A 20799-nucleotide genomic window follows, 5' to 3' on the forward strand; every position below is an offset into this window, starting at 1 on the left:
CCTTTTGGTGTTTCATTGTGTGAGGCGTTATGATCGGAGCAACATGGTGACACGGGACTCATGGGAAAGCCCAGAGGCGGGGCTCACCTTGGCATAGATACAGCTGTCACTCAGCCTCCAGGGACTGCAGTTCCTCTCACACATAGGACACATAATGGTAGTATTGGCCTCGCAGATCTCCCTGCTAAGGAAGGACACAAGGACACACAAAAGGGATTCCCTCTCAAAGTCCTTCTGAGTAACATCTGTTACATTTGTCTAATGCTTTAATCCCATGCGACTCCCAGTAGAGAGAATGGTTACAATTTATGTGTGCTCCCTGGGATTTGAACCCATGACCTTTGTGTTGTTAGCAAAACACTGCATTTGTTGAGCTACAGGAACATGACGGCACCAGACATCACAGCTGCATGACGTACAGAACCATGCAAGGCTTAAGAAACAATATTCTAAAACGACACGCTGCAGCTGTGTAAGCAATAGCTGGCTTCCCCTAAAGATCACTGTGAAACCTCGGAAAAATATCTCTTCATTCATTTTCAACGTGAAAAATGAAAACATATGCAAATATATGCAACAGGAGAGCAGAGGTGTCGGTACGTGTTGCTCAGGCAGAGTGACAGAGGTGGCACCACATGGCGAGATTCTGACCTCACCTAACTTGGCTGGAGTCCATGGTAAAGAGACCGTAGAGAAAGACAAAGAGGCCAACTAGAGCAGCCGGGATCAGCATGCCAGTGTACCAACCTAGCCAGGCAAAATAGAGGCCAATCTTCTCTCCAAAATATCGCCTGCCAAGGAAGAAGGATGATAGGGACACGTGCAACGTTTCTTAAACATTACCACAGAATTGACATAGAATTGGTTTTAAGGTCAATAAGTAAATTCCTTCCCTCGATTTAACCTGGACTCGTTATGAGGCTGTGCCACATGGATCATGAAATAGATTTAACTATTAAATGCTCTAGTTTCCTAAACCACTATAATATTTGTATATGGGAAGCACAGTTTCTATATATGTCCTTATATATTCCATAAGTTGCTATATGTATTAACTATGGCCCAGGTGCCTAAAATTTTTAGGACCCTTGTCACTTGAGGGCCCTTGGAATTGGCCTAACTTCCCCCTCTTTAGGAAGCCTGTGGGAGCACATCACTGGCCAGGTTTCTGACTATGTACCATGTGCTTACGACAGCCAGCGTACGACATACCTGATCAGGTCAAGCGGCTGGTATTTGTACCACATTCCCCACCGGGCCCATCTCTCATACAGCAGGTGCCTGTGGTTTTGGGCTCCATGCGTCTTGATTGGGTGTCTGCTTCTGTAACCACCCTGGCCACAGAGATATATTTGCATGTATTTATTTAGCAGAAGCTTTCATGAACATGCAGTTAAGAAAGGAGGGTCAGACGGTCCCTGGAGAAATTAGGGGTTCAGGGTCTTGCTCAAGGACGTAACAGTGAAATCACTCTGCTGACTCTGGGGTTTGAACTGGCAACCATCTGATCAGAAGCGCAGCCTAAACCTACAGAGTCACACCCTAACGCCCCACAACATCACACTTTGATGCCATTTTCCTGTGTCTGTGTATTACTGCAACCCAAAAACATGTTGAAAATTACGAAATAATAATAATAATAATAATAATAGAAGAAAAAGAAGATGAAGATGAAGAATAGCAAACTTTTATAATTTTTATAACATCAAAAAAACCCTTAATGTTGCTTTAAACATGAGGCAACTGTGTTATAACAGTATACTTTGTATCATGTTTAACAACCTCTTATAGCTGTGACTAGCACTCCCTCACAAGCCTTTCTGCTTTAATATGGCAAAAGGCAGCAGAAGAACACAGATTATGATGTAATATTTAATATAGAATGAAGAAAATTACCATGAGATACTGTGTTTTTAACATAATTTCCTTCATTCTGTTTTTTGGAAAAAATGCAAAGAACACAAATGAGTATAACGAAGGATACAATTTAGCTTTGAATAATGTGTATTCCAGAAGCTGAATTGAACCATAATATTAATGATACACATGTAGCTTGCATTCCAATAAGGCAGATGTGTGCAGTTTTGTTTATTCCACATGCTTAAAGATCATTATCATTGTTATATTGAAATACCCATTTTACTTCATTATATGCGAATATCACAACACTATGCCATCATCTAGCGGACAGTGGCTCATAATTTTAATTGTCAACAGCCGAATTGCTCAGCTACATTGTTTTTTTATGTGTGCTATTGCTGAACAAGCTAATAACCAAAGTAAGAGTTTGTGTATGAAGAGATTGGATGATTATATTGGAGTTTTATGTAATAGTCATTAGAATCATTATTCATTATGAATGCAAGCACATTTGCAGCTGTGTACTTTCTCTGTGTGCATTCAAAAGTCAGATAAATCCCTAAAAGCTGCTCATATGCTTACTATGAATAAATTGATTACAATTACAATTAACTGATTATGAAACATGCTCTTTGTAGTGAATTAATGAGGTTTATCATTACCTATGATAATCACAGCTAAATGGACTAACTCTCAAAACTGGAATATATTACATAGCATAGGTAGGGGCGTTGCTAGAGATTTTGGGCCCCATGAAAGCATATCATATTGGGCCTCCCAGTCCAAAACAATCCAGTTATATTCCAAATTTTTTAGGGCCACAACAAACATTTTACATAAATAGCAACATTTCTAGAATTAGGTGGGTCCTGCTATTGAGGGATATATATATATATAACATAGTCAATAGTGATAGAATTCCTTTCAGTTTCCATAACATACTAGGATCAAACTAAGATTAATTTATGATGTAATATGGATGTAGTAATGTTATGTTCGACTGTGAATATCTACTTCACTTGTACATTAGAAATGCACATTTCAAATGTGTTAATGAATGGGGTTCTGTTCCTACTCTGTAGGTAACATCCAAAACTACTTAAAATAAATTGGACTGCTTATCTCAGGTCCCATCCAGAAGATCCTCCCTTTAACTTGAACACTGATGAAAGCCATTATAATCTTCACTGTTATCTATGTTTTATGGGTCCCTCAAACAAATTTCTGGGCTTTATTTTTAGAAACATGGAATATGAAACAATCAGCAGTATTTCTGGTTCTCAGAAGAAAACACAGTGCTGAGCCGAGAATCATAACCTTCACTCCAGGCCTCCGAAAGTCAGTTTTCTTACCTCATGGGGAGGAAAAGCAGCTTCATAAGTCCCATTGCCAAGCAACCGATTGATGCCTAAGAAGACGGATGAGTCATTAATACAGCTCTTTGCCAGACACACAAATCAAAATCGCAATCTTTCATATTCCCAAGGAAACACCTTCTGCCATACAAGTATGTCAAGTTTCAGTCAAGTTGATTAAGCTTGAGAGAAGACTGATGGATGTCCACAGAAGATCACCTATGACCTAGGCAATTGCACCTTAAGGTTCTCACCTAGAGGGCATTCCCATGTCCAATTTTCTTACTGCAAAAATTATTTAACTGGAAAAAAAATATCCTACTATAACACCCAGTATATTAACAATTACAAATACACATTTAACATTTTTGTCCATAAATTCAAATTCTATTTTGTATATTCAGACTTGAGTATTTTTGGCTGATTTAAAATAATGACAACAAAGAGCCAAATAATTGCTTGTGAAATGCTCAAAGTCAACTGCTGTAGTGTTTAAGTGTTATAGAGCTTATTTAACGGAAGTACTGTAGGGTTCGGCTACCATGAAGGTTGATTACAATGAGGCCCAGTTACCATGGGGACCAGATGTCATGGAGATAACCTTCCGTCATTTGAAAGACAACCCTTCAGCAGTATTTCACTTAAAAACATTCTAGCATCCTAGCATCAGACAAAGAGTAACTACTAGCAACACAGAAGGGCAGTAGCCAGAGGGTAGAGGGCTCCTCACTCAGTAGGGGAGTGTGCTACACCACCAGTGTACAGGTATTCTGCTTCAGCAACAAACTAGCAATGCATTTATAGTAGAATATAGCAGGTGTGGATACTAGTTGTTTACCCTTGTCCTTACCCATCTTGGATTTTGTATCCTCGTATTTGGTTCGCTGGAGGACGTGGTGAACTATCCTGCTCCTTGTGGAGTTGGAGAAGAACGTCTCTCTATTGATGATTGTAAAACTGAAAAGAAAAAGGGGTATTATTACTAGACCACGATCGCTAAGGTTTTTCAATCCTTGGGGATGAACTGAACAGCAACACTTGGCAGAATTGCAATGTAGATGCCTGACTACCAAATCTGCAAATCAGTTAATTAGGAAAGAATATTTTAAATATAATTAAAGCCAGCCAATCAAAAAAGTGCAAGAGTCATAAATGTATCTCAAGCCCATTAGCATGTGCCTAGATCAGAACTTCAAATTGTTTTAATGCAATAAAAATTTGCCAAAATATCATTACAGCTCTTGTATAAATAAAATGAAAACCACAGTGAATCTAACTTTTCCAAGAGAATGCTTACATTCCAGAGAAAGATCTCAGTACACTATACTAGATTTGCAATACAATATTACACAGATTGCAATAGCTGGAAGGTTCTGAAGAAATTAACGCATCCGTGGGCTGGGTAGAAACGTCATAGTGTGATTAAGCATGGACTTAAGCAATAACGTCTGAATACCTTCGGTGTGAGATATTTTAAAAGCAAAATATGAGAGGAAGGAGGTAAGAGAAGATTGAGTAAATGGATTAAAATCTGTCTTAAGTAGGAGTTAAGGGATGAGGGGTTTGTAAACCACAGCTGCTGTTGTGTACATCTCCTGCATTATAACCTCCAGGCCCTAGGCCAGAGAATGACTTGGTATTTCCATTCCATTCCACCACAGACTAAACCTCTCATAATCTGTGGGATTGAATGGGAGGGGAAGGATGCTTCCCTGGACATCCAATCTGTGTCATTCCAGGTCAGCCAATGAGAACAAGGCAGTCCCTCTTACCCATGAGCCACCAGACCATGTGTTTCATCTCTTATCATAATTACACTCATCATTACACGACAGAGATGTTGGTTTTTAGCAGAAATATCATCTAGTATGGGGCGGCTGCTTTAAAGGTTAGGACATTAATTTTAGAGATATGGATCAGCAGTTAAATAGCTTTGGCTCCACAATTGCTTCAGCACGTTTTGAAATGATTTGTGGGGCTGAACTATGAGGGTAAAAAAAAAATCATTGCTGGCCTCACTGGTGCATTCTGGCCCTGCTGAAGGGGGCTGTGTAACAGTCAGTCTCCTCCAGATCAGGAAGCGCCTGTTTGTCCAGCTTCATGGGATTCTTGGGAAGCCAGCTCTTCACCTGACGCAACCGGAGATGAAACCTAGGGGAGACACAACAACATGCCCACGGTTCCTACCTTACCTCTGGGTCCCCAGCAGGCATTGTCCATACAGTCCTCTTAGGGCCATAATATTGGCCTTTCATGCAAACACTCTCCCCCTGCTTTGTTTGCAGGATTTACAAATGTTTCTGCATCTTTCCATAGCACAATAAATGAAATCTGGTTCAATTCTGATAATACATATTCTGGTCTCTTGCCTTATTGCATCTGATTAGGGACTCAGTCAAATATGGATAGTGGCCAGAATTAGACACAATGCTAAGAAATAAGAACAATGTACAATAGTATTGAATAGTGTAGCATACAATAATACTGAAACTGACATATCTTCTGAAAGGCAGACAGATGGTTCACCCCACACATACCATACCTGCCCATAGTCCTGCTCTTCCAATCAGTGAAGTAACATTTTTTCCTGAAAATTCAAAATAAAAGTAAAAGTAAAAATCATGCACCGAATATATGAATCTGTAGCAAAAACAGCCAGTACTATGTTGACGTCCATTGACTAATTAACAACACGATATTGACAAATTTTTCGTGAAGTGTGTGACAATTTTCTTTCTACAAAGACTGAATATAATGGTTATTGATATTGATTTAGACAATATATATATATATAATTATCTGCGATTATGCAGCAAACAACAAAATATATACTGAATACAGAATAGGGATCTTCTCAAAATCAAACTGAAAATGAAAACCTATAACAGACCCAAAATGTAATAAACGTTATAAATGAATCACTTTGAGTGTATATTGTCAGCAGGTCAGAACTGCAGTTATTTTCTACAGACTTCTTTCAGAAATGCAGATGTGTGACATACTGCCCGCTATGCACATTAACAGCCACACTGCCCCCGACCCTGCGGGGGCCCGGCAAGCCTGGGAGTCACCTGAAAGGCATCCGTATGTTCATCTGCTCGGCGTATTTGCACAGCGTGTCCCAGGGAGCGTGGATCTTCACAAACATGATGTCGTTGTTGGTCAAAGACGGCTTCAAAAGACACAGAACCAGTGTGTTAGCTGAGGTTGTTTCTCACTCAGCAGGTAGCGGCATTGTGCTTCACAGCGCACCGAGGTACTCTACACTAATAAACTACTGTACTAATTTGGTTCTTCTTGTTGCTATAAGAAAAAGGAGCTTCGATTTGCATAGATATTTTTAGATCAAAAGTAAGCAATTAAAAAAATCGGATATTAACTTTTGCTGTTCTTTTGGTCTTCTATAAAAGTCATACTCACATATAAAGAAAAAAAATAACCAGCCTCTGTTTTTCCCCTATTTTTTTACTTATAGACATGCTGTACCTATTAAAACCGCGAACACAGACTACATTACCCATGATACACTGGCCCCATACCTCCTTCTCCAGCATCAGCCCCTCAGCTCTCAGGTTTCTCTCAAACGTGCATCGCTTCTCCACCTGTGGGCTGGACTTCTTGTAAACCAAGATGTAATCAATTCTCTTCTTCCCATCTCTGAACGTTAGTCCAGAATGGGCTGCTTTGTTGCGCTCCTGTAGAACAACCACTAGTTTCATTCTGATCTTCTTCCAACAATATACCGAAGGTGGAATACAGCTATTTTATTGTAACTGCACCACATCGTAATGTGTTCTTTATAATGCAAAGAGGGTTACATTGTGTGTGAGTCATAGATAAAACTGAGAGATGCTTCAAAACCAATGGTTTCCAAGCTTATCATGTTATGTCAATCATCAGTTGATGCACTATGTTCTAACACTAATACTGTACACTGTTTTTATTAGGTAGTAGCAGTCGAAGCCTATGAGATGCCCTAGGCAAGCTTAACCCCCCCAAGCTGTCAGTAAAACTTATTGACTGGGGAGGAGGAGGAGGGGGGCATTGCTAAGGTGATGCCCCCTCAGAAGATGCCAGCCTGGGTAATTGCCCATATTACCCTTGCCAGGATCATCTGCCGCTGCTATTAGGTCAAAACAAGCAGTGATTAATTGCATGTGCATGTACTAATCCTTCCAACTTTGAAGTCTTAATTTTCAGCTCATAATAGGATTACTCTATTTATGGTATTTAAATATGCATTTTCAAAGCAAAAAATAAAAATTGGGTGGAGGTTAGTCGCTACCTGGAGTGACTCAGTGCGCCTCTCCAGCCGGGGTCTGCTGGCAGGTTGCTGGATCAGAAGCGAATGGTCGGTCCTGGACCCATAAGCTCCCGTCTCGGACTCCTCAGTGTACTGGTCCCGTCCATCCTCAGCTGCAGACAGGAAGTTATAACTTCAGCTACATCTGTACCACATTTGAAATGTAAAAGTTATATATTTAACCACTAACAATAATTTAAGGAGAAGAGTAACATCTAATATTTTCAGTAACATCCGATATTTTCTTCTAACCAGAATAAGGGCACATCAAAAAGGCAGCATGACTTTAGTGATGTTAATCTCCACACTGCAAACACTTCTTGCCTCTGATGTACAGTGGAATTTGTCACACCATATGCTGTTGAGCTGAAGGCCTACTGAGATATCCAGACACATCCACCTCGTCTCATAGGTGAAGCTGCACATCATTTCTGTCTGATGAAAACCACGTATTTCTATGACTTTGTACTATAGATGGGATATGCTCATTCTCTTGTCTACCAATAGAATTTAACATCTACATTTTTGATTTAGTGATTAGTTGTTATTGTTGACACACAACAACATGTGTTCTCTGCATTTAACCCATATGTGACAGCGTGACATAGCAGGGGGCAGTCAATACAGCACCCAGGGAGCAGTGCTACATCAGTGCTTGCTCAGGGCACCACAGTGGGGCCTTGCTTGTCGGGGATTTGAACCTGCAACCTTTCAATTACAAATGTGCATCCCTAACCATCAAGCCACCACTGCCCATACTCAAATGGAGCAATAAAAAGATGGTTTATGAAGTCTTATATTCAACTAAGAAATATTTGTACAACTCAACATTTAGATCAGGGGTGGGCAATCTTATCCGCAAAGGGCCGGTGTATATACTGGTTTTTGGGATAACCTGTAGGTCGGCTGTTCAAACCCAGGTGTGAGGACTCTTCAGCCAATCAGTCCTCTAGTCTTATTAGGGAGTTGCAGCGAAAACCCACATACACACTGGCCCTTTGTGGATAAGATTAGCCACCCCTGATTTAGATGATGGTTGTTTGTATGGATTACTTTACATCGGTAATTTTAGCATAACATTGATAGGTAGATAGCTGGCTAACTAGCTATATTGTTAATTGTGGATAAAAAGTAAGTTTAGTTTGTGTCCTGTTGGCACTGACATCCTGGGTTATTCCCTAAAGCAAACACATCTTTGGATTATTGTATGTGCTATAATTCAAGCCAACATTATTTGCTTCCAAGGGGATCACCTGAAGTGTTTGTCAATATTAGAGATGCTCTGTAATGTGTAAATAAAGATACCACTTTAATTGCTCCTCAGTAATTTCCCTCCTAGCCTTTTCCTTAATTTTGTAATTGGAACAGCTAATTAGGATTCAATTAAGTGTGATCTTACTAGCTTGCTATGTCATCTGTGCTTCACTGCTAGGGGCTTAATCATTCTTGGGAGTTTTATAAATCATTTGAGCAATTTCCTTTATTTAATATGACACAGTGGTACAATAAAGGCATTTATTTTATTTATTTAATTTTGTTTGTTTTTAGAAGTGTTTTGGTGGTATCTGACGTTTCAGCCCCGTCCTCTGTGAAATTTGATGAGATATATGTAAATCTCATATCTTCAGAAGTATACCATGGATGTTTACTGAAGAAGTCCCTCTGAGTAGCAACAGTTACCCTCATCTGGTCCAACCATCTGGCCACAGCTGAAGGTCCTTGACGACGTCACAGTGCCACCTGCAGCTACTCTGTGTCGTGTTAATCAAACTGAACATATTTGGTCACTTGGCTGGTTGGCAGGTGGTAACTGCCTTGCAATGTACAGCTAAGGACCTGGTTTATGTAATATTTAACCTTTATATATGAAAGTCACAGAAATAGGGCTATAATCATGTTAAAGGCTAATTGCCCATCAGAAGAGCAGTATGTCTGGGGCTGCCCTTTGTCTCAACCTCATCTAGTGTCATTATCTGGACTGGTCTTACTACTCTGTCAACCAGTGAAGTATTTAGGTATAATCTGTAATTCTTTACGGGTGTGAAGCTGCAGGCTCAGACCTTAGCTGTATGTTGGATATATTCAGCAACTCAGAGGACAAACCAAAGCTGAAGATGTCCTGGGTCACTGGCCCAGCTGATAAAGCGCACTACAGATTTCACTCTCAGTGCTCAGGCCACACTCCAGGTCTTAATAATGTCATACAATAAGTGGATATGAGAGATAGGAGGTGGTGAAAAGTGACTGTTATCACTCTGCTGGATTGGAAAGGTTTTTGCTGGCTATTACACCAGTACCTTATTTGGAGAGCAGGAATTCAGTGAGGTTTCCACCTGCCTTACATCTACCGTGTGAAGTCCCTCCACTCAAACATGCTCTCTCTGTATACACACTCTCTGATGTAAAATATAAAATTTTTAAAGAGCATAAATAATTAAGAAATGAAAGTTTTTTGTAAAAGAATAGTTTTGAAATACAACATTTCATTTCAAAGGTAGGTTCTATACTGTAAATATGATGTTTAATTTGTTTTTGTTTCATATTCAAGCTTTGTCAGTCATTAAATATCCATCCACCCGAGCATCCATCTTTGAAATGTTTATACTGGTTAGAATTACTGACGTGGTGGGGCGGGTGTGGGGGGGTGGGTTTAGTTTCAAGGTCTCTTTTCTCAGTCTGGTATTTCTCAGTATTTTATAGCTGACAGTTGGAAACCTTCACAACATATGATCAATAATTGTGCTTCTCATTCAAAAACCACAGATTTGGATAATTACTTCAATAATGAACTAGAACTGTAAACATCCAGTAGCAAAACCATATTTTTGTTTTTAAATAACACTAAGATGTGTTTCATAATTTAGTGTTTAATATCCTTACAGTAACACAGTGAGAACATATAGTATACAGAATGACTGACAGTGGTAAAAATAAGCCTAATTTTCCTGGACACTTGTCATTCGTTCTGACTGCATGATGCATCCACAGGGAATATTTTAATCACTCTGTTTTCCCTACAGCCTCTCTCTGACATTTCCTGTCACCCTTTTCCTTTCTCTGCTATTCCGAGCCATACTCCTCGCAAACCATTACCATAATGCTGGAAACATATTTGAATCATTAATTAATATTAGTGACCTTATAATAAACCCTCAGTGTCATCCCCTAGCATTGCATAATGCTCATAATGTGAATCTCATTTGTACCTTTATGAATCTCTTTCGCGACAGAATAATAATATTTTGACTATAGGCTGTCACTGTGACACTGTGGGTTCATAGCTCTACACACAGCTCTGCTGTGTGTGTTCCAGCGTAGTGAGGGGTTACTCTGATTTACACATTCCAATGACATGTTCTGGTATCTCAAAATTAACCTAGAGTGAGACTAGCTTTGTGTGTACCCTCCCATCCAAGGTGTCCCTCTGCCTGGTGTGGCTTTCTTGCTGGGTTACACTCTGTAACCCCTCCGTGCATGTAAGCTAGATTAACAGCTGGAAAACAGGTTCATGGATTTTAACTGTGAAGAACATCTTGACTCCAAAGAACATCTCAAATGATGTTTCAAAAAGGTTGGATGACCCAGTTTTGTATGTTTGAATCTTAAAACATATATATGTAATCATAACCTAACCAAAGTAAGCAAAGTTAATACATTTAGCTATAATTCATAGTTAATATATTTTACATATAAAAACAATTTACTTTGTTATTGAACAGGAAGTAAAACTTTCCAGAGGGGAAATTTTACCCAGGATGGTCAATTATATCAGTACAATGACTCTGATAACAGGATCCTTTGGTGTCATATTTGCAGATTCTTTTTTTGAAAAATGTAGGTAAATTGCAATCTTCAACTATGATGTGCTGGTTGAAAGGATAACTGTATTTTATGAAACATTTCTTTTCATGGGCCATTGATGCACAAGGTTCATTCACTAGCCTGGTTGAAACATCAAAAGGATTTGTCACACCCTGCGTCGCTTCCCCCTCATTCTCTCTGTTATATGGCTCTGAGCCACACCTGTTACTTGTTTAATCTTGCCTCTCGTTACAGCCCTCGTGTGGATCACCCCAGGTGCCTCTCGTCTGCTCCCTCAACAGTAATGTATATAGTGCCTCCCTGTCTCGAGCTCCCCAGTACAGTCATTCCTGTTACTGCGTGCGTGCGTGCGTGCGTGCGTGCGCGCGCGCGCGCTCTCCAGTTTCCCCTGTGCTCTTGCCTGATTCCCCCCCCTTACCCATTTTGAACCCTCATGGTCCGTTTCCTTTTGCCCTGTCTATAGTTTCATTTATTTTGGTTTTCCCCACGCCTGCCTTCACCTCCTTGCCTTTGACATGACATTTTGATTTAACATTTTGCTGAGGTTTTTTCCCTTTTAATCCTTCCATGTACAACATGTGTTATCTGTGTCCTAATGTGAACATACTTACAACGATATGACAGGCTGCAAGTTGAAAAGGGTTACTTAGTTACCAAATAATGAATAACTGATCCAACTGTCCACCTTCTGGAAAGAAGAACATACAAATTCTGATTTAGGGTAATTATTCAAATTGTTTGAAATCTCAAAAAATCAGTCAGAATCGAATGGAAATTCTGTGCCTTCTGCAAGAGAGGGGAAGAGACCCAGTGATACTGTGGAACATAACAGTCCCAGTGTTCTGTAGTACTAATCATCCCAACTTGAATTCAGTGCTTGTACTGTATTTATACTGGAACATTTGGCTGCAAATAAGAGCTGACTCTCAGCAGGACTCCACGTCGCATGGAGAATGGCTGTGATAGCAGTGCAAAGGCCAGCATCGCAGTTCAAAGACGACCAGAAATATATTCAGTGTAGCTTCACTTATATGCAGTATACAATATAACCAAAATTTAATTACATTAACCAGGATGGTAGGTAGCATGTTGGGTAATGATGCAATGTGTGTTTTCAGTTCAAGGCACAGGGCCTGCTGTACTGTTGCATTTAATATGATATTATTCACCTTAAACTTTAAAAAAAAATACACACAAAATGGGTAAATGTTTAAAAGTGTGAGTCATTTTGATATGTCATTCAAAAAATGAAAAAATAATTATATATGTTTTATGAATGAATTATTGATACCTAATTATCTAATGAAAGGTGGCAACAAATAAATTCACGTGCTACGGTGAGGCAGCAGATGGTGCAGGACTAACTGGGATCAGCCATCGGTACTTAAAGTATGTGCTTTTGTTACTCTGTCAAATTGGACTGCCATGCATTATGCCACTCCCCATAATTTCTCATCTTTAATTTCTTTTTGATCTTCTCATTCCATCATTGTGGTAGATGACATAGGATGATTAAGCAGACTGGCCATATGCTTGTGGTTTTATTCTACATTTTTTCCGCTGACTTAAATTGATTTGAATGCTGAAATTATATATTTCATTATGTTGGGCTCAAAAACAGATTGACCAATAATCATCCAAACACATGAACCATCCACTGACTTTATTTTGAATATATTTAAAACAGCTTTAGAAATACATCTTTATAAACTTAGGAGGCGAGAGTCAGCAGTAAAAGCAGCAGTTTTTTTTCTCCAGTCTTGTCTGCTCCTTGCACCTATAATCATCGCTGAATTTTGAGTGGCAGGTTTTGATGAATAAGAGATGACAAAAGTTCAAGCTGAATTCCGGTAGTGGTTAATGTCACAACTGAAATGCACACTGTAAAGCTGCGGCATTTGAAAATTGCATTTTCTAATCATTTTATAGCATTTTGCTGTCAGATAATGGCATCTGGATTAAAACAGTGGATATAGTGTTTCACCATTAGGTCATTGCATTTTAAGGAATACCTTGTTTTCTCTTCCCTGATATATGGCTTTGGTCACTGAACAATTTCTCTGCACTTGGCGCTCACTGAGGTTCAGCTAGTTATTGACAATAAAGAGGTCTCAGGGCTCCAGGCTTGTGCTCAAGTGAGATAGTTCATGAAGCTTCACTTATCACTGCATTGACTGAATTAATTGACTCCCCTAAGCACTCTTGGAATCTGTAGGTTCAGACTAGAGTGAGGATATATACAGGCAGATATAGAGCACTGGCTAACCCTCTAGTGAAAGCTGGCACGTTCAAAAAACAATTAGAGTAATTTTTCACCTTACCCTCTTAATTAATCACTGCGCTCTTTTACCCGAAGTGACTTGCAGCGCTTCTAATTTTACAGTTCGCCAGTTTTTGCAGCCAAGTTCAGGTTTAGTATTTGACCCAAGAAATTGAGGTTTAGTGCTTTGCTCAAGGGCACAACATGAGAACCTCAATCATTTTTGCATGCGCAAACTCAATAGAAATCCAGATCCTTGAAGCACGTAATGCTATTATACAGTATAATGGCTTAATGGCATTATCGCTTATTAAATAAATATCGAGGAGGACAAAACATTCACTAGTTCTAGTTTAGCTTTAGTTTTATTTGAAATGTGTTTTTAAAATGCATTCATTTTATATTTTCAGCTGTTTCGTGTTTTCTGGCTGTAGTACTCGTAGTGCTGAAGTAATGGGAAAAGTGTGTTGGTCTTTTTATTATACTACAATGGAGGCTGGCTGAAATGAAACAGAAAACTGGGTGTGTCACTACAAAGGAACAATCCCTCTATAGAAGTTACTGCACTGCGGCTAGATAAGACATGGCGATTGTAACTGCATGCTGGAAACGCGATAATACAGGCAAGGAAAGAGAAGTTCTGAAGGCAGGCCTTGGGATAACTGGTACACCTGATAAATAATGCAGGCCTGGCGTGGCTCACATTCCGGCAGATTGCCCAACATCCAGTGTCTGACACCCACACTAATACATTACACTGAGATACTGACAGTATGACAAAGACACTTTCCCCACTGACCAATAAAATCATTATATGAATTACCACATATCTGGCATCTATAGATGGGGGCTTGTGTTTGTGTATTTATCAAACGTCAAGACAGCATGTGTAGCCTGTAGGAAATCATTTTCAGTTCATCAAGTTAACTTAGTTGGTCTGGACCCTCCGACCCAGTGTTGAAAAAAATCAATTGCTACTGATTTGTGAGAACAATTTAAAGTATTTCTCTGAGGATTTGTAGAAACTACTTAGCGACGAGGAACACAGTGAAAGTGTGAAAGACAATCCGGCCTCTAGAGGAATGGGGCGTCTGACTTAGTCCTGCCAGATTTCAGTAACAGTCAATGATGCAAAAAAATCATTTGTATTGACATTGATGGTACTCCTATTCCTGTCATAAAGAGAACAGCCGTGTGCTTCACCACTCTGTGCCTCAAACAAATATGATTGCCATTCCAACACTGTCTAAAGGAGTCCTGGCCTTTTGTTTAGCACAACTGGTTTTTCCAGCTCTTTGACAAGAAAAAGAAGACGGAGGAAATTCAGAGGAAAATGTCACTGAACAATCATATTATATTTCCTCCAACTGAAATTAGAACAGAAATGGCGTTCTTACAGAAGTACAGAAACATGCTCTCTTACTTTACAATTGGTTTACGGATCACGGTTTTCTGCTTTCTGCATATATTTTGTGGACTGAAAGTAGCACTAGAATTGTGCACATAGTAAGGTAATTCTATAACCTTATATCACACAAACAGGCATTCAAGATAAAAGGACCAGTCCATTAAGATACAGATCACATTCCAGTTTCAAGTTAAATCGAGGTCATCATGTCACTTTGGAGTCAGTTACACCCAAACGAATGTGACGCCAACGGCAACCTCATTGATAGCTGCCAGGCTGTAGAATCTGAATCTCAGCACCGAAGTGACTGGTGTTGCTGGCTTTGTCACAACCAGGAAAACAAACATGCAGCAGGTGTGTAATGGATATGCACCTTGCTGCGGGCATGTGAGACTTCAGGTTCCCACAATGACAGCTACTGCTACCTGCTATGCATAAAAAAAGGTGCAAAGATACCAGGATTGTGTCTGTGAGATCCTGATGCTCAGTGATCATTGGGTTGTCTGAGCTGACTGTCAGTCTATGAACTGAAAAGCATATGTTCCTGAATTCCTACAACTATGTCAGTAGTCACCAAAGTGTAGTAGCTGTGCACCTCTATGGAATGGATGTTTGTCTATCCTCCATGTTGAGAACTACATCAATAATGTACAGTTCTTGGCCTAGAAGCAGGCATCTGTCTTTGGCTACACTGCCAAAGATGTGCCATCCATTTTGGGCAATACATCTGCGCAACAGCAGATATAACAGTGGGTGTTCTACAAAGCTGGCTAGAAGATCCATGTTTGATGGACAGGCCAAACAATGTAGTTTCCACTGCACCGGTGCTATGCACATCATTCTACTCCATTACCTTAACATTCAGAAGAGAAAAGGGTCCATCTGGCGTCCATATTGGTGGAGATAGCGATCCATAGGCACTCTGCCAAAGTCATAACTACTGTTCATATAGCATTAAATGATTCTTTTCCTGAAAATCACTGAAAACATTTGACTCATTTAATATTGATCCCTGTAGGCAAACGGGGTGGTGAGTGGCTCAGCAGGTAAAGATGCTGTGCCTGTGATCAGAAGGTCGTTGGCTCAAGCCCCCAGCCTCAACAAAACAGTCACACGTCTGTGGGCCCTGGAGCAAGACCCTTAATGGCCAGCTCCAGGGTCAACCACATGATGGTTGACCCTGCACTGTGACCCCCCCCCCAAGCTATGAATAGCAAGATGGGTTAGGCAATCAGACAAATTCCTATGTACCTGTACTCATACTTGTGCAATGACCAATAAAGGATTGTTATTATTATTGTAGAAATTCTCTTTTCACCTGCCCCATCTTGCTCTCCATGTCACACAGAAACATATGTAGGTAACAGCAAGCTCAGCCAGGAGTGGCAGCTGCTTGTAATGGCACCCATGTAGGCGGGGGTCACGGGCCTTGCTCAAGGTCCAACAGACGAGTCTATTCTGCCAAAGCCGGGCTTGAAACGGCAACCTTCTGATCTTTCAAAAAGGAAGTGTGTCAAAATAGGGGTGAAGTCAGAAGAATTGTCTCATCAGACAATTAATGAATTACTAAATCAGGTGCATGGCAAACATAGTTTGAGGATCCATCTATCTATCAACAACCTATTTTAGGATAAAACCCAGCAGTCCATTACTGTGCATGTACACACACATAATGGCAAACTAAGAGGTACCAATAAGCCTAACTGCATGTCATCTTCCTAAGAGAGATCACACAGATCATACAGATACATACACTCACACACATTCTTGAAAAAAGGAAAAGAAGAAAAGTATGTTTTAAGTTCACCAATAAATCTAAAATAATAGACTCCTTCTACAGTTTAATGGTCTAGTGAGCAAACTACTAGATCGCTATTCATCTTCTGATACCTAGTTAAGATATTTAATCTTTGGTTCTTTACTGCTTGATCAAGTAACCTGAACTAAATTGCTTTTGACAGGATTAAAAAGGGAACATGTTACATAAAATTTTTGTGTGGCTGTTATTTTTGGAGGAACCTATAAATATAATTTTGGTTAACTGACATAATAAACATCATTGTGTAATTGTGTAAAGTGGTTATTAATGTAATTTTACTTACGAGATTATCACTCTATCACATCCTTTCATCACGTTCCTGTTTGACCCAGACAGCTGTACTCTACTATCAATGCACATCGTCAGTTCATTGAGTGAACAGATACTGGATCACTTACGATTCTAGCAGTCATGTTCATCACAAAATTGGCTAGCAAAATGCTCCAGCACCATGGGTATTGTGGTGACAAAGCTGCAAGCTTGTCTGTCCCTACACCCACATTCAATGTCCTTTCATGGTGTGCAGAGCAGACGATCACCCAGAGCGTGTACCCACCATGTCACACCCCATATACTTCTGCTCAGCCTGGAAATGATACAGATCAATTTAACTTGTGTTGAAGTAAGGGCATGTTCAAAATGCTTTCTAAACAAGTTATACAGTGTAGCCAAAAATGATTTGTACACAGTGAAATCCCTCAATGGATTTTCTTGTTTCTTTGCACAATACACATATTTGTAACATTTTAGACAAAGTTTGTTCTCAAATATCCTCAGTTTCATTTCCATTTTTTCACAGTGTACAAATAATTCTTGGCTACACTGTAGCATTTATTTAGCACTGCAAAAACCATCTGACACTGAAGCTGACTGAAGTTGACTTGATTAGGAACAATATTAAATAGACATAGCGATTTGTAATGGCAGTTATTGGCCCATTTCCTTCAAATCTGAGCTGGATTGGTGGTTTTGAATTGATGCAGCTATACCATAGAGACTCAACCCAGATTCAGATTCTTTGTTAAAACCCTAGTTGTCAATGATTGACTAGGAATGGAAATATAGAATTATATTATACCAGACAGAAGCTTTAGAAGAGAATGGTTTTTTGTGTGTGAACATAGTTCACTTGTAAGGTGCTATTGTTGAACAGAGAATGTACTTTAAATATTTGATCTTGTTTCTGAGTTGTTTACTTGTCTTAAGGTCTACAGTGGCTTGTTTTATGTTTTTATTCTTTTAAGAGTTTTGAGTTTCTGAGTAATTTACCTAATCATATCAGGGAGTAAAACACTGTTTAAAATCTTAGGTGGTGTCTGTTTGATTTCTGAGCATATGAAGTCGGCTGATATTATGGGCTGTCAGAACTGCCTGGGACACAAAGTGGGTCTAAAAAAGGAAATAAGTCAATCAGGAACAACAAGACCCAAACTTGGTCCCATTATTCAAACCAAGATAAGGTGTCTCAAGATAAGAAGATGAGAACTCTCCGAAGCTGGTCACCTCATCTTGTGTACTTTAAACATTATTCCAGATAAGTTTGCTCGCTATTTAATCAGGATTTAAGATGTAAGACTTCAAAGTCCAGGACTTGGATTAAAGAACAAAATCAGATTTGCATGCTTTATTTCTATCACAGAAATTTGATATAATTTTCTAGCAGAAATAGGCAGTTTGGATGGGAAAAGCAGAGGGCTTTCTATTGAGGTAGGAAGATGGACGACCGATTTCCTGGGAGATCTGGGGGGACAAGACTCACCCGTCTTGCTGCCGATGTGGGTGCAGGGGGGGCTGGAGCTCTGGGCGGAGAGGGCCTGGCGCGCCGAGGGAGCCACAGAGAGGACTTGGTTGAGGTTCTGGGGGTGCGTTTGGCTCTGGGCTAAGCAGGGCAGGCTGCGGCGGGACGGTCTCAGGGTCTTCTCCTTGATGATCTCACTGATACTGGTGTGCATAGCTGGCAAGAACAAGCAACACCAGCAGTGACTGATGGGAATGAGCCACTAACCAAGAGATGTTTCAGAATGCCTGTTCTAAGGAAAAATCCAGAGCTACCTTACTAATTTCTCCATTTTCAATACCTGCCTGTCTGGATGCAGAGTCTATCCCAGAGACAATGGGTGCAAGACAGGGAATAACCCTGGACCCATTGCAGGGCACTCCCACCATTCACACACATTATTCACACTTGCACGATGCACAATTTGGCACCTCTGGTTCACCTGGGAAGTGGAGGGCCCTAAGGAAACCCCATAATGGCATAGGGAGAACATGCAAACTCCATAGACACACAGCCGGGCGCACGAATCAAACGCTGGTCTCCAGAGGTGTGAGGCAACAGTGCTAACCACTGCACCTCCATGCCTCCCTACATGACAAGCACCTTCAAGAAATGAGTAAACCAATAAATCAGTTATAAAGTTTCTGCCTGAGTAATGACATATGCTATTTCTGATATAGCTCATTATAAATGTCGGTACAAATATCGTTCTCGATTGAGGTTTTATTGGGCGGAAATGGAAAAATGCTCAGCAGTAGTGGGGTCAGTGTGCATGCTTGCTGTGTTTTATATCGACCTTATTAGAGAAGCTGGAGCCACGCTGGATGGAAATTCCTTAAGCTATATATGCATGTAACAGTGGCATTGTGACTGAATTCAGGTATTCTGCTCTTTAGGAAATACAACCCATTTCTTGTAACCTTTCAGAAAATATTTTCACATTTGGGCAGAGGATTCAAGCTTCTCACTCCTGTTTATTTGGACATGATGAGTCAGAGTGAGATGACAGGCAAACACTTTTGACTAAAGAGTCCATCAAAGCCTATATTGGGTCAAGAGCTGCTGTTAACAGTGATGGATTCCAGGCTGAACGATGATTCTCAGATAATGAAAACTCTTCTTTGACATTCAGATTAGGGTCTGAATGGTGATAATACTTTTTGTAAATGTAGGAACTCCTTTGTAGTTGCTATGTCATTCATGCATTTGCCTCACAGCCCCCCTTTCATAATACCAGTCTATAAAGCTCAGGTAAATCCAATTTACGAAAAAATATTATGGAAATAAGGACTTATGCTTGCCTTTCCCAAAGCTGTGTTTGAGCTTTCAAATATAATTAGAATTATAAATTACACAAATCACCTTTTTTCTCTTTTGAACTGGTATAAATATCCATCCATCCATCCATTTTCCAAACCGCTTATCCTTCTGGGTCGCGGGGGTCTGGAGCCTATCCCGGAAGCTACAGGCATGAGGCGGAACACAACCCAGGACGGGGGGCCAGTCCATCGCAGTGGTATAAATATTTACACTGAAAATAATTTAACCTACTCACTAAATAGCACAATTGCCCTGTGATCTTTTAACAGATAAATGGTTGTAAAATTGAAGGATGACAGTACAGAGTCAAGTGTCCAAAATCCAAAATCTTGGATTTCACAACAAAGGGTAATGCTTTACATTAGCTGAACTTTCACAATGCCTTTATAATGCATTCGTAGAATACTCAGTGACCCTTCATAATGCATTCATAGAACATTTCTAAACAGCATGGAACCATCCTAACATCCAACAGCTTTTGGACCATTAATTTGCTATTAATGTATATTGAAGCTGTTAAGGTATGTAAGCATGTTCAGGTATACTTACACGCTGCTTATGAATGTTCTAGAAATGCATTATGAAGGCATGTTAAATGCTCTATGAATGCATTATAAAGGCATTACGAAGGTGCAGTTAATGTAAACTGTTACCCAATAAAGTACCAGTCACTTTAGATTTACAGGTTTAATTAAGTAATGAAGGCACACGTGGGGGTGGGGGAGGGGGGGTGCTGCCAGAGCACCTGTCTGTTTTGCCCAAAATACTTAATGTGAACTTGTACTTGGGCTTTTAAGGTACTGGGTGCCCACTGTTTAACCATTGTGCACATGGGAAAAAAAAGGGAAATGAATAAAAAAACTATTGTGCATCTG

The 20799-nt window shown here is 39.9% G+C and overlaps 1 protein-coding gene across 1 annotated transcript in view; it reads right to left on the reverse strand.

Annotated features, from left to right (window-relative positions):
- The window catches only part of LOC111858221 (anoctamin-3-like), a 66463-nt gene that overhangs the window by 33201 nt on the left and 12463 nt on the right, over positions 1-20799 (reverse strand). The window contains exons 2-12 of the mRNA XM_023839789.2: positions 18587-18781; positions 7501-7631; positions 6755-6910; positions 6287-6387; positions 5758-5802; positions 5235-5366; positions 4066-4172; positions 3213-3268; positions 1213-1334; positions 657-791; positions 88-184 (exon numbers count right to left, since the gene is read on the reverse strand). Of these exons, the coding sequence (XP_023695557.2) occupies positions 88-184; positions 657-791; positions 1213-1334; positions 3213-3268; positions 4066-4172; positions 5235-5366; positions 5758-5802; positions 6287-6387; positions 6755-6910; positions 7501-7631; positions 18587-18781 (1277 nt within the window). The remainder of the gene's footprint in view (positions 1-87; positions 185-656; positions 792-1212; positions 1335-3212; positions 3269-4065; positions 4173-5234; positions 5367-5757; positions 5803-6286; positions 6388-6754; positions 6911-7500; positions 7632-18586; positions 18782-20799) is intronic.

The sequence above is a fragment of the Paramormyrops kingsleyae genome, chromosome 11 (assembly GCF_048594095.1).
Source record: "Paramormyrops kingsleyae isolate MSU_618 chromosome 11, PKINGS_0.4, whole genome shotgun sequence".
Lineage (NCBI taxonomy): Eukaryota > Metazoa > Chordata > Actinopteri > Osteoglossiformes > Mormyridae > Paramormyrops > Paramormyrops kingsleyae.